Raw genomic sequence first — 14522 nt, 5'->3', positions numbered from 1 at the left:
GATTTACACCTATTTTTACTCAGTGCTGCCTTTTATAATGGTGCCATGCTGTTGTCCAGAAGCTCCAGGGATGATTATTGGAAGCTGCGCTCTTAAAGGAAGGAGACCCAGTGACTGACACATGCTGCAGTGCCATGGCCTGCTCTTCTGACCAGACGCTACTAGCAGAAAGGGAACTAGCACACCTTCCTGCCAGTCATTTGTCAAAGTGTTAGCTTACGTGATGTGTCTGATCTTAACGATGCATTTACTGTGTACAGCAAAACTTGCCAATCTAAATTGTATGATGATATTTTCAAGCAACTTATAGTTTTGATTTTTGTTTTTTAGTTATCTCCCATGGTTTGAAGTCTTTTATAAGCTGCTCAACATCTTGGCAGATTATACAGCAAAAGGACAGGTATTTGTCTGTCTCATTTTCCAAATATTAAACATACTATACAGGGTGGAAACTAACCATTTAGGCAATACTGTTATAAGAGAATAACCAGCTGAATTGTTGATTTGTACTATACATTCCTACAGAATGGGCTTTTATTAGGTATTCTCATGAAATGGAGTTTTTTGAAATGCAAATAAGTTTTACATTAATTTTGGTATCCAAGAGTCATTGGAGAGGGTCAAGTACACTTCAGGTAGGCAAGTATCATGACAATTCCTCCAGCATTCTATTAATGTACTTTAGTCATAACCACAGCACTTCTGCAGTTCTGGTACTGGGCCTCCTGGAAGAGACTAACTGTGCTTTTGTGAGCATTGGACTGATGTCTTCTCCAAGCTTATATGTATGGTGACTCCATAAAGACTTGAAACCGGGTTTACTGAGGCAAAAGATATTTTTCCTGTTGCTCATTCTGTCTGACCATTGTAGAAGACAGAAGTTATTTTTAGACTTAAAATTGGGGGATGTGATGGAATTCAAAATATGAACTGAAAATATTAAGGGTCAGACCTGGGATTATAAATGGAAGTTGGTGCATAAATGTTATACATATTGTAGAAAACTTTAGACATATTTATCATGTATATTTCAGATATGATATTCTGCTACAGAAGTATTATAATCTGACTGGTTGTTATATGTTACTGCCTTGATTCCTTTACTATTTCTCCAATAGTAGTAGTAATTTGCATTTTATCAACCGTGTGCAAATCTGAACAGGAAGTGCTCGTCTTTTAATAATGACGTCTTCAGCTGAAAGCAAATAGTTTCTCTTATGAAATAGTTGCTATGGAAGCTGAGCCACTCTGAGATGAGATAATATGTAGTGCATGGAGTGGTGTCCTGATAGATTTCTTGGGAGGATTAAAAACGCACAAACCTACATGTGGGAAGATTAATTTTGTTTTTAAATGCAGCATTTTATATTACCAAGATACTTGTGTTGAGAATGATGTCATTTCCTTTGAGTCTACATGTTTTGGCTTCTTTCCTTACATTTGCAAATGATCTAGCTCCAAAGTACCCATATAATTTTAGCCCATTGCATGGTACAAAGTGGCAATTTATTGTTTGGTTTTCCTTTATTAAGCAGATACCTTTTTATTTTAGGACAGTCAGAGGAATGAACTCCTAGAAACACTTCATAAACTTCCCATTCCTGACCCGGGAACACCTGTTCATCTCAGTGTGGTAAGTCAGGCAAAATAGCAGCAAATTAAAGAGATGCATTTTCATTGTGTAACATTGTAAGAGACAACAAGAAGTCCTGTGGTATCTTATAGACTGAGAGATATTTTGGAGCATAAGCATAAGAGACAACCGTCCGAACAGCACTTTGTTTTTTGAATCTTGTAACACATTATATTATTTTCTCTCGGGGACAGAGAGCTGTGCTTTTGCCTATTTCTGATTGAGCCCTGAAGAGCTTCTCCATTGCCTGAGAGTTAACCCTGTAAAAAGTCCTTAACCTTTGATCTGCAGAGGAGTGGTGGGATTCTGTATGGACACTTATGAGCATTAATCCTAATCAGTTACAGGGATCACTGCCGAGCAACACAACATTCCTCATTTTAGGGTTCCTGGTCCTACTTCTCCAGCACTCCCAACTTGTGCTGGCCTGTATGACAAAAAAGACTGGGAAGCAAACTCAAAGCATGTGTGCAGTACCAAGTTTTGTTGAGGAAACTAATGTCGATATGCAGAAGTTGTAAAAAGAGTCATGAAAGCGTGCTTACACTTGTTCTCTGTGTTGACAGATTCTGTCCACATCTTTAGCTCCACCACTGACAGTGGGAGCAATGCATTGTGGTTGTGTATCCCACAGTGCCTGGTGACACCATCTGTCGCTAAGTGTTGTGGGACTTGGAACAGAGCGCGGGGCATCTTGGGAACATGCAAAACATTCCATCAGGCACCTCTTTGTTCAGGAGCTTCTGCTGTATTTTTATTCCAAGTGCCATTCTCTGCTGTGAAGTCCAGCATCTGCAGCGAGAACGAATGGATCCTTCACTTCTCTCTCATGCTCTGTTAACTGTTGTAGGGACCTCTCTCATGGCAGCAGGGATCATCATTTAAATTACTTGCAAAGGAAGAAGTCTTGGAGGAGCCTGACAGTGTGCATATGGATAGCAACAACCTGTCATTGCATTTAGCAGTCACAGAGCAGCTGCTTTTAACGTAGATTGGCACTTTTGAACTAGAGAACCCAGCACTGATTGGTATCAGAGGGGTAGTCGCATTAGTCTATATCTGCAAAAACAATGAGAAGTCCTGTGGCACATCATAGACTAAGATATTTTGGAGTGTAAGCTTTCATGGGCAAAGATCTGCTTCATCAGGCACAATGTAGTGGAGATTCCAGAGGTCTTATTATACAGGCTCATGAAAAGGAGAGAATCCAGAGCTTGAGGAGGTCAGTTCAGTCAGGGAAGTTGGAGAGGTTGAGTGGGGTACATGCAAAAATGAGCTCTACCAGAGAGGGAAAAGGAATGTGAAGGCGGGTTCCGGTGAGAGGTTTCTGGACACAGCATTTTGAATCTGCTGCGTGGGGGAGGGAAGCAAATCTTGGTTGGCTTCCAGTGCTGCTTTACTAAGTACTTGAGTATTTCAGGCTGTTCCTTCATCACTTTGGTCATGCATTCTATGGACAGTCCAATGAAGGCTTAATTGTTTACGGTCACTCTGCCCTCTTCTCAAATATTGTTCATCATGTCCGTACTAACTCATTGATTGATTTAGCACTTCATGAACCAAATCCTCCCTGTTTTTAATGATATTTCCTTATCTGATGCAACCTCTCCATTGTGGTATGCTGTGGAGCTGTCAAGGTCCTTGCTGTTCAGCACAATACCCAAAAAGGAGTCTGTTAACATTGAATCCTGCATAGTAACATTTCATTTACAAACCTCTTTTCCAACATTTCCACTCACTCTCCCACTGACCTTTGCAAAGAAATCCACCTTGGCAAATACAGTAATTATGGCGAATGAGGGGGTTGCAGTGGCTGGCGGCTATACATACAGACAAAGGAAATTCCAGACAAGATTAGAAAATTCTCATTGCTGGGAACATAGTTCTAACTGTGCCATGCTCCTCCACTGGCAGGAAATATGATGGTAGACATCTCCCTGCTCAGGGTAAGCAAGGAAACCAGAATACAACTTCTTCAGGTTTGTTGCTTTCCCCTAGTTTCTTACACAGTTCCCCTATATTCTACTTTGTGTCCTGCACAAGTGATTGATGAATTATATGGCCTAGTGTCCTGCAATGGGAGAGGAGACAAAGCTGTACTCATAGAATCTGTGGCAGAAAATTTACAAGTATCTCTGGGAAGGTTTTGATAGCCTTCCGATAGCCTTTCTCTGCAGAATTCCATTCAGATCATAGTGAGCATCAACATGCTGCTTGGCCGTATGGATTAGCTCCATAGATTTACATGCATGTCACAGAAACACAGCTAACGTCCCTCTTTTTCATGCCCTCTGTCCTGCACGCCACAAGCCACAACCACTTACCCTACATTTCATTCCCTGCTTCCTGGTCCCCAGAAAGTGGTTGGTCAGATTGGCTACGTCTGTCAGCAGTGAGAGGAGTTCCTGGCTGCCAGATGCACTCAGCAACTGTGGGTTATGGGGGAGCAGAGGGTAGCCCCTGCCCCAGTCTCTGGCTGTTGTCTTTATCTACCCCATCCTCTTTGTCTACAATTTCATCCTCTGGGTTAAGTCCTCCTTGTACTGCCTCTGTATCCTCTGAGGTATCCACAGGGCTCTTGGCAGTGGAGATGGGGTCACTGCCAAGGATAGTTCCAGCTCATAAAAATGGCAAGTCTTTGGTGAAGAACTGGAACTTTGGTTCACTTAACGGGTGTTATGATAAGCTTGTCCAAGTTCATTAAGCTTTGCTCTGAACTGCAGCATATCCCACTCATACCTCCTTTCAAACAAGGATTGAGAAATGTGTGTCCTAGTATGTGTCCTAGTTCATATGGTTACTCTCAGCTGAGACTGGACAGACTTCTTGGCCCATATACTGATCAGATCCAACAACTCGTGGGGGCCCAGATAAGGGAGTGTTTGGTGTGATGGCTGGGCATGGGCACCTGGGAAGGTGGTATGAGACCACTGAATGCTGAGCCAGCCTGCGGGTCAGGGGAAGTCCAGGTGCTCAGGCAGCAGAAAATGGATTTAAATTTTATGGGGTTTGCAAAGGGCACAAGGCTGCTAGATGACCACTTGGCTACAGGGTCATAGAGTTCAAATTGCTGACCAGAATGGATGATTGGACCATTTCCTGGAGGCCAAAATCAGTGCCAAAATACCTCGAGTTGTCTATATTTGCAAGTTGCGGGTTGCATATTTGTCAAAAATCATGGAGGGGGAAAGAAGAAAGTCCAGCATGGGACTGAAAGTGCTTTTGTCAAGAAAAGTGGCCACTGTTTTTCATAACAAAAGTTGCTTGGCAGTGTGAAGGCTCATGCAGTTATGTCAACAAAGCCTGCTTGGTAGAGGAAGAGTCTGAGTGCTAACCCTTTGGTGTATATGATTTCAGTGTGTTTCTCCTCCCTGACCCACCAACAATAGTTAAGTCTCCTGGCACTTGCGTGAGGCTGTTATATTCTATGATAATCTTTAGTCAAAAACCAGTGGAAGAAATGCTTGGGTCAGTGGGGCTTTAAGAGAAACATTTCTCTTTGTTTTCTTCCAGTTGATGTGTGCAGATCAACCTTGTTTTCTGGGCAGTAATTGCTAAATCTGAGAGAACCAGTGAAAAATACTCATATACATGTTGCTTTATGTGCTGCTTAGGCTTTTAAAATTCACATTTAGAGCTGCTGATGTAGAGCTAACTCTCTGCTCTTCTGTCTCCATCATTCATTTCCCTTTCCCCCTCCTTTTAAAACTAACTGCTGACTACAAACAGCTTACTCTCATCACTTCAGCCTGTAATGTCAGTCGACAGGTAGCAGTTGTTTGGCCTAGCTGGGTCACCAGCCGGCAGTAGACATGACCCAGTCCTATCAAGGAAAGCTCTTGTATGAACAGCATGTCTGCCTGACCTAGAAGAAAAGCTATCTCAGAGGCAGGATGATCTTTTGGGATATTTCAGTTGTTTCATACCAGTGGTTTCAAGGAATGCCATTGGTCTCCCCTGGCCTCAAATATTTCATGAGCATTGGAGTAGGAAAGAATATCAAAGGACAGCTTAGGGACTACTTTGTTTTGGGCTCTTTAAGCATTTTTATTTTAGCTGTTTACAAGCTGATGGCTCTGTAAGAGCTTATGGAGTATTCTGTTCATTGTGTTGTCTGAGTATTCCATTTTCTCTTTGTTCCTTTTCAACCAAATTAAAATAATGACACATTGAGAAGCTCAAATCTGCACCACGTACCTGTTTTATGGGTAGTCAGCATAGCTGGTTTACATGCTAGATACTTGAGCCTATGAAGCATGGAAGTGATAAATAATATATACAACAGAATTGTGTGACTTGTGGAAACATTGCAGGTGCACAGTAGCCACTCCACTCTCCCAAAATAACGTCAACACAAAATAAAGTGCTAGTCTTATAACCAATTATAAAATTCAGTATACTACAAAGTATACACAATATGAACTTACAAAAATTCTCTGTACTTAGCCACACTCGGCTCCCAAAAGAAGAACAGAAATGTCTTACATTATCAAATGGTGAATAAAATGAAAAGCGCTTCCTTGGATGTAAAGGGATTAAATCGCTCCATTAAGCAATTCGCAAATTGCGGTGGTGTGAGCATTAAGTAAACTTGACCATAAAACAGGGTCACACATTGTAGGTTTCGGTGTTTGAACAACATGAAGAAAAATAAGTGGGCCTTGATCCTGCAGAGACCTACAGATGTTCTTAACTTTGCACTTCATGAGTAATCCAGTTGAAATTAAAGTGTGCGTATGCCTTAGCAGGACTGGTGCAGAACTCCTCCAATGGAAATCCATCGGAGTCCTCTAGCCAGTACCTTTCTCTTAAAACTTGAACACCCACTATTGTATATTAATTGTTCTAAATCCAGTCACACTACACAGATAGAACATTTGTGAAAGTTGATAAATATGCTATGACTACTCATATGTGTGATAAACATGTAAATCTTCTAATGCATCAGTCAGCTAGATAAATATAAAGAAATGGTGTTAGGTGTATGTCAACCATTAAGAGAAGCTTACACGTATATGGAAACCTTGAGCAGATTAACTATAAAACAGATGGTAGCACCGTCAGAAGCATAACTACTTTATGAATGCCGCCTTAGAAAAAATATTATTTCAGAATAATGTTTAAGCTGTAAACTCTGCATTGAATTTCAAACTCATTGGTGACATGGCCTTCTATATATGTCAATATTAGTAGTTACTGTAACATACAAACTTTCCCCTTATTTTTTATACTTACTCCAGCCCACTTGTACCTTTTGAGAGTTGACGTGCGATATGAAAAGTTTTGGTAATAAAGAGCAGATTTCCATTTGTTGCCATCCCCTGAATCATATTGGAACCATTAATTGCACTTGAAAGAGATAATTTGTTCAACTTTGAGCTGCAAAATCATTTAATTATTGAATTTTTTTAAAACACTTTAAAAATCCCAGTGATTTGGTTTTTGCAGTGAACAAATTCTATTGTTAGATAATATTATTTAATTTTATTTATAATCTGTACAATCTATTGTATCAGTTGCACACAGTCAGTGAAACTTGCTGCCTCTTTTCAGTGAGTCTTATCTGTATTATATATTTATAAATATCAGAATTGCATTATACATTTATGAGGGTTCTTCCATACAGTAATCTTTTTAGCTCTGTAACTCTATAGCTCTACATTTAATTTTTCAGATTAATTTTTGATGTATCCAGTGAATGGATGTTTATCTGCTCATTATGCATGTCTTAACTATGACCACCTGGACTTGAAGCAATAGCATCTGCTATGGACGAAATTTGCCATATGCAAACTTGGTAGTTTGCCTATCTGGTGTGGTAGATCAGGACATCCAAAAGGGACACTTGGCAGGTTGGAGCAATTTGGTGCAGATTTTTGACGCCATCTATTATGAACATTCCAAACCATATAGCAGTGCAAATGTTCATCATGCAAGACTGCTCCATGTTAGTTAGTCATGGGATTCAAGAGAGAATAAGCAGAAGAATAGTCGATAATTTATGTATCTTAAATTAAAAGAAAATCATACTCCCAAAACTTCAGTTTGCTGTCTTAAAGGGTGGTACTTTTTAAATTTCCTGGAGGAGCCTTTATTTAATCAGCTAGGTTATATCACCACAGCGTTTCAATCGTTTTCTAAAATCATCAGGAATATTTTAAGGTACCACTTGAGAGTCTCATCTACTATATATTTTAGGGCCTTGCTTGATCAAGAGCTGTCCACAATTAAGACCTAGGATGACCAAATGCAGTGTATAGCTTCCTCATATCATAATTTAAAGCAATGTTAGGGTTTTGTAGTGCCAGGAAAATAGGATGTGCTTAGCATGGGTTTACGTCTCATAAAATCAAAAAGAAAAGAGAATTGCCAAATCAAGTACAGTCCTCTAAACTGACGTAACTGAGCAAATGTGGAAAGAGACCGAACCAGAATGAGTGCAAAAAATAACATGAACCTGGAATAGGATGGCTTCTCAATAAACCTTACAGAAAAGAGAAAACAGAGAAATTTGATATAGCGCTCTGTTTTGGCACAGTGCCTAAGGTTTGAAAACTAGAAGAAAATCCTATTGGAAACCAAACTGACTGTAGCCTTTTTTGTTAAAACACAGAGGATAAGAGTTTATAGGAATGAAGAAAAAATACACTTGTAACAAGTCCCATTTTTAAAAAAAAATACAAAAAAGTTAAATGTTAACAATCCCATTTTTTAAGAAATCCAGAATGAAATTAACGTCATAATCATAACACTGCATGTTTAAAAAATACAATAATTTAAATAAAAGCATGTGCCTTTCCCTTTTGTCTTTAAAAATCTTAAGCACTGCGATGCTGGGTAAATCTGCTGGTAATGTGCAAAAGGAGATCACGACTATCTATTGCTATTACATCAAAACTCTTCATATTTTCTACAGAGATTGGAGAGGGTAATTATACAGTTCCCTAGTTTAAGACAAAGGATAAATTACCAGACAGTTTGCTTCCCTGAAAGTACAGACCTTTTTAAGATACAACTTTATCTCCTTTGTTGCCTGAACAATGAAGCATATTAATATTGTAATACCTTAGGCCAAAAAGGAGCTGGCCATTTTTGTATGTCATGTACCCAGACATGGATCCTGCAATGGGCTGAGAAAAGATAGTCTGAGTTACAGAAAGCTTTGGAATTCTTCTGGTGTAAGTCATAAAGAGTGTGAAACTATGTGTGCTAATACATCTGAAATACATGAATTATAAGTAATTTATCCTACTAAGGTATTTGATATTTTTGTCGCATTTGTTAGTGGTTTTTCATATGTGAGAAAGAAACCTAATTATGAGATCAGTGCCAAATTGACCATATAGGTAATTAATAGCGAAAGTTATATGTCAGTTTTCTTAGCTGGGCTCCGTTTAATTTTTTGCACCTATAGCTAAACACTGACTCAGAGCAATATTTTGTAATTCTTTTCACTATGCAAAAATAATTTTATTTTTCATTTCCAGCATTCTTACTTTACCGTGCCTGACATCACAGAACTTCCTAGTATTCCTGAAAATGTGAGTACTGCAGAGGATTATACATTTTACCATTTGTTTTCCTTTTAATTTCAAGAACAATAAGACACATAGCTATACTCAGGGCTAGTATTTCCTATTGCGTGATACTTTGGGAACTTATACTAGATATTGAAACTCTTCCATCGTTTATCTTCTCAAACATTAAATGTTACCATACCAAACTGTATTACAGGATGGCTTCTGCTAAATTGCTTCTGCAGGATTAACTGATGACACAATAAATTAACTTTACCCATAATTACTGTAAATTAACCCCATAAAACTTACCTCCGGTATTCTCTCTAGAGCAAATGATTTACAGTGTCAGCTGATCAGATTAAAATGTCTATTTAATTAAGAAAAAAATCAAATGAATGGGAAGTTGTGACAGAATAATTAATTGTTTCTTGATAAAAAAGCAAAATCAAGATGTTTCTTTTCAGAGATGCAGACATTAATCATTAGTGCTCACTAAAAAATAAGGATATTTAAAAATAAAGTGGCTCATCAGGAAAATGGCTTTTCTGCAATATATGCCTAAGTGACTATTTCTAGTTACCACTATTGATAAACGTTGCTGCTTTTTGATTGGTTTGCAAGGCAGACTCAATTTGAATTATTGACATTATCTTTGATAAAATTATTTAAAAGAAACACTTATGGTTGTAGCCTGTCCAAAACTGACTAAAACCAGTATTTTCCTAATGTCTGACGGTTAAGGAGATTCAGTCTTCTTGGAGACATTTACCAATGTCAGATGCTATAATAATCTATGTAAAACTGAATTGTCATTGCTCTGTGACATATTTTTCAAAGTAATGCCTTAGAAGACCATTTTGAGTTAGTGGTGGTATAGTATGTGCAACTGTGCAAGTGCTTGCATGAAGAGGCAATACAATAGGGACATTGTGAAGAAACTTTATTTTGTGAGACATTAAAATTGTATAAATTCTTGTTTTTAAGTTCCAAAGATCTTTTTTTAAAAAAAAAAAAAAAATTACAATTTCACTATGAGCCCATAATAAAATTGCCCTGGCCTTTGTCATTTACAAACCATTTGCACCCATATTAAAAGTTTTGTGCTCCCTCTGGTGGTTTCCTAACTACAGTTAATATATCCGCTTTCCATAATTGTGCTGCTGCTGACAAGGATGCTTCAGATGCAGGAAGAAGAACAAGAATATAACTTCTGTAACGGAGTGACTTCATTTTTATGGAATAGAGTTTCTGTTTTAAATTAACATTATCAGAAAGATTAAACAATACACTGTATTGAAGCTCTTCTTAATGCTTTTTGAATTTTTTTTATAACGCTATTTACAATTTTGAGTCAAGAATGTTAGTAGTGAATTTAAATATCTCTAGTTGAAGATCATATTTAAAATGCCAAAACTGCTAGGGCTTCAGAAAGAGTGAAGTATGGTTGTTTTTTTACAAAACCTGCTTGGACCTTTCAAGGTACCACCTTTGGTATTTTCTCTACTATCTTCCATCCTGCTCCACCAGTATGTGCTTCGTGCCTTCACAAATTTGGTGTCCAAATTCTGATTAAACTCTGGGGTAATGAATAGTGAATTCCAATTTTCAGGACTTCTCTGCATTTTGGAAGATACATTCGCGGGAGGCTATAAGGCTAGTATTCTCATTTGTGAAGAAAGCATGCTTCCTCTCTACCTTACCTACACAGCACCAGGCAAGGGACCAACAGTTTGGGCTAGTATTTAGGTGCAGATTGTTAAGGATGATGGTCTTGTAGTGATCACAAAGGTAATTAATAGGGATTAATGGGGATGAAGGGCCATTGCAGGGACCTGTTATGCAGACTGTTGGACTTAAATGATCACAATGAAGTCATCCAAGGAGGTTGGGAAGTGTTAATTCTCATATTATAGATGGGGATATTGAATCTCAAAGAGATTGAATTGGGAGTGATCAAATAATGAATCACTAGCAGAGATGAATATAGTTGCAGGGACTCTTGGCTGGTAGCTCTCTCCTTTAACTACTAAGTTATTCTAAGAACAGATATCTCACACAGTACTGATTTCAGAGTATATAGCCCTATGTACCTGCAGTCTGTTCTATCTGGAGGTGATGTTGGTCTGAGTCTTAAGTCATGAGCCAACTTCTGAAAAATCTGTTCAGGAGACATGATGGGTGGTTATGAATCAAGGCTGTTACAAAAGCAACGGCCTTGGACCAGAATAACTTGGAAACACTTTGAAAGCTGAATATTCAGTCTGCAAGGGTGGCAGTTGCCTTGTAATGCTAAAAAAAAATCTCCTTCAGATCATGAGTGATGTTGATATGCCACAAAGAGAATAGTATGGTCTCAGCAATGTGGGTATCAATGGGGGTGATAGGAGCTTTCATGGAGGGGTATTCAAAATTCTGATAGAGAATCCAGACAACACACATGGCAATAAAATGTGAAAAAAACTGATCTGATAAACCCATCTTAATAATTTTATGCAAATGCATCAATATAGATCTCATTGTAAAGAAAAAATAAAAACCATGAAAAGGAACCCCATTGGTCTAAGGTTTGTTGTTAAAATTGATTCTCCACTACTTCTCAGGTTTCTAACTTAATAAAAGCGGTGCTTTTCTTTGCTAATGAATATCATTGTATAATTGCTCACTGGGGTTTTATCTGTCTATTGAGGTAACTTTCATGTGGGATTGTGGTTTATATAGACAGCAATATGAAGGCATTAAACGAACATAAATCTTTATAGATTTTAAACAATTGACCTGCATTTTTAAATATGCCACGTATCATGGCAGTAATTGCATTTTTAAGCTTCTATTAAGAAATGTTTAGTAGTGCTAGATTTTGAAGTTGTGTGTAATGATTAATGGAAAATCACATAGAACTCCATTTGGAACATTAACAAACATGTCGTAATTATCTGGCTTTGTGTCAGACCAGAATGGTTAATGATCCACAAAAGCATTTAGTATGGACAGTTACATATAACATCTGAGATTTCACTATGTCAAAAGATTTCCTGAGTATATGAAAGATTTATGAATGTGTTGTGACTTTCAGAAATAAACAAATTGGGTTCACTGCAGGAAATACATTACCAAGTAGTGCTAGGCACTGTATCCATTGTATTTTGAATTTGTCAAGAAATTTATCTGTCTCAGAGATGATGGAAGTTTCTGTCTGATGGTGCCCTGGTATTTTTTTTTTTTTCCAATTTCACATCATATCTTCAAACTCAGACCCACAGACTGGGGAGAGAGGGAGGCAAAGAGGGCAGTTGCCCCTGGGCCCAGACCTCCAGCTACCACCACTGATGAAGTAACATCAGCCAGAGATCCTGGCCCCTTTTAAAATGCAGTGGAGTGCTGTGTCACCACTCCACGCACGGATCTGAGGGAGCATGGGAGGGACCCAGGGGTGACTGCCCTAAGCCCTGCCCCTTAGACCCATAGGAAGCCAGACCCCACTCCCACCTTGCCTGTGGGGCTGTCACCCATGCAGCTCAAACTGCATGATAGCTCACTTACTAAAATGTATGTATCTGATTTAAGTCCTTATGTTCTATGAGTTTTTTTTGAATTGGAAATTTTATATTCTGATATTTAGACCATTTTAAACAGAATTTTAACTCACTGTTTCTTCTGTCTGGCCCTTCAAAAGGTACATCACAGCATTATAAAATGTATTATGGATTACATAATGTAATAAGAAACATTCAGAGCTTTAAAAAACATCTTTTAAGTGTAACAGCAACGAAGGGTCCTGTGGCACCTTATAGACTAACAGAAAGGTTTTGAGCATGAGCTTTCGATGTTGGTCTTGGAAATCTGCAGGGCCGGGTATAAATAAGCCAGAGCAAGGGTGGGGATAACAAGGTTAGCTCAGTCAGCAAGGGTGAGGCTTACTACCAGCAGTTGATCTGGAGGTGTGAACACCAAGGGAGGGGAAGCTGCTTCTGTATTTACCCAGCCATTCGCAGTCTTTGTTTAATCCTGAGCTGAGGGCGTCGAATTTGCAGATGAATTATAGCTCAGAAATTTCTCTTTGGAGTCTGGTCCTGAAATTTCTTTGCTGTAGGATAGCTAGTTTTAAGTCTTAAAAGTCTTAAGAGTATCCTTGGATGTTGCCCTCAATGCACTCAAAGACACCAGAGCCAAACTTAAAACTCTGGGCATTTACATATCTGCCAACAAAAAGAAACAGCATTTCCATAGCATGCCATATACAAAAACCCCAAAGCACTACAACCAGTGTTTCCTCACAGCAGCTACATTCTGCAGTGCACTCAGACACTCCAAAGCCCCTTCTCCTGTGAGGGGCACTGCTTCATAGTCACCTGCAGTGGAGCACCCACAGGAGGAAGAAAAGAATACTAACCTCTGTACTCACTGATGTTCCTCAAGATGATTGTCGCTGTGGGTGCTCTACTGCTTACCCTTTTCTCCTCTGCTTCAGAATCTCATTTTTAATCCTCTCTGACAGAGAAGGGATGATTGGCTGTGCGTGCAGGAGAGCCACCCCGCATGCACAACCTACCGAGGGCACAGCTACCACAAATCTCCAACTAGAGGTGCTCAGAGGTGCTCAGACACCTAAAGTGGAGCACTCACAGAGACTGCCATCTCAAAGAACCTTAGCTACTACACAGATGAGTAAATGTCTATTCCTATATTTCCCTCTCCTGATAGCTTTTTGTTAAGCTTTCACTTTGTATTTGATTCAGTTCATGCTGAATTCCAGGCATCTGCACTCCTGCTGCTACACCCCAACTCTGCTAACACTGGGGGAAGTTGCATGCTCCTTGAGTGAAGAACAGGCCCCCTAATATTTGTAACATCTTGACTCATATCAATCTCTTGGGAAAAATTGTGTCGTCACACAGAGTATTTGTATCACAGAGAGATGGGTTTGTGGGGAAAGCAGAACTTTAAAAGAAACAGATTCTGTTTAGACACAAATATCTAGTTAATCAGCACAGATGGGATGAGAAATACAGAAAAAGTACATGACAGTTTAATGGGGTTTTGGCAAAATATGTTTTGTTTTTTTTTTTTTTGTGTTTTTTTTTTAATATACCTGTATGTGGCCGTAGGCTTTCCATAACAAGGGGTCTAGTGAAATCTGAATGATGTATTTATATCTTTTGGTTTCTTAGTAACACAAGTGAGTTGATTTTTGAATATTTTATTTTTAAGAAGTCGCCACAAAAATCCTCCAAAAATCAGGCATAATTTTTGTCTCTAGCTCTTCCTTTGTATTTGGATGGCAAGCTGTGGAACATATTTTTGCACAGTATGAAGCTTCTTGGCAAACTCTTCAGGCCAAGTATTGGTCGTTTTAGAGTTATCTTTGGATC

At 38.8% G+C, this 14522-nt stretch overlaps 1 protein-coding gene across 10 annotated transcripts in view; it reads left to right on the top strand.

The window, feature by feature from the left end:
* DENND1A (DENN domain containing 1A) overlaps positions 1 to 14522 on the top strand; it is a 406341-nt gene that overhangs the window by 203341 nt on the left and 188478 nt on the right. For all 10 annotated transcript variants that reach the window (XM_075015674.1, XM_075015669.1, XM_075015672.1 and 7 more), the window contains exons 6-8: positions 331 to 400; positions 1553 to 1633; positions 9121 to 9174. In XM_075015674.1, the coding sequence (XP_074871775.1) occupies positions 331 to 400; positions 1553 to 1633; positions 9121 to 9174 (205 nt within the window). The remainder of the gene's footprint in view (positions 1 to 330; positions 401 to 1552; positions 1634 to 9120; positions 9175 to 14522) is intronic.

This window comes from Carettochelys insculpta, chromosome 21 (genome assembly GCF_033958435.1).
Source record: "Carettochelys insculpta isolate YL-2023 chromosome 21, ASM3395843v1, whole genome shotgun sequence".
Lineage (NCBI taxonomy): Eukaryota > Metazoa > Chordata > Testudines > Carettochelyidae > Carettochelys > Carettochelys insculpta.
Note: the sequence above shows the minus strand (reverse complement) of the source record. Positions and strands in the feature narration are given on the sequence as shown.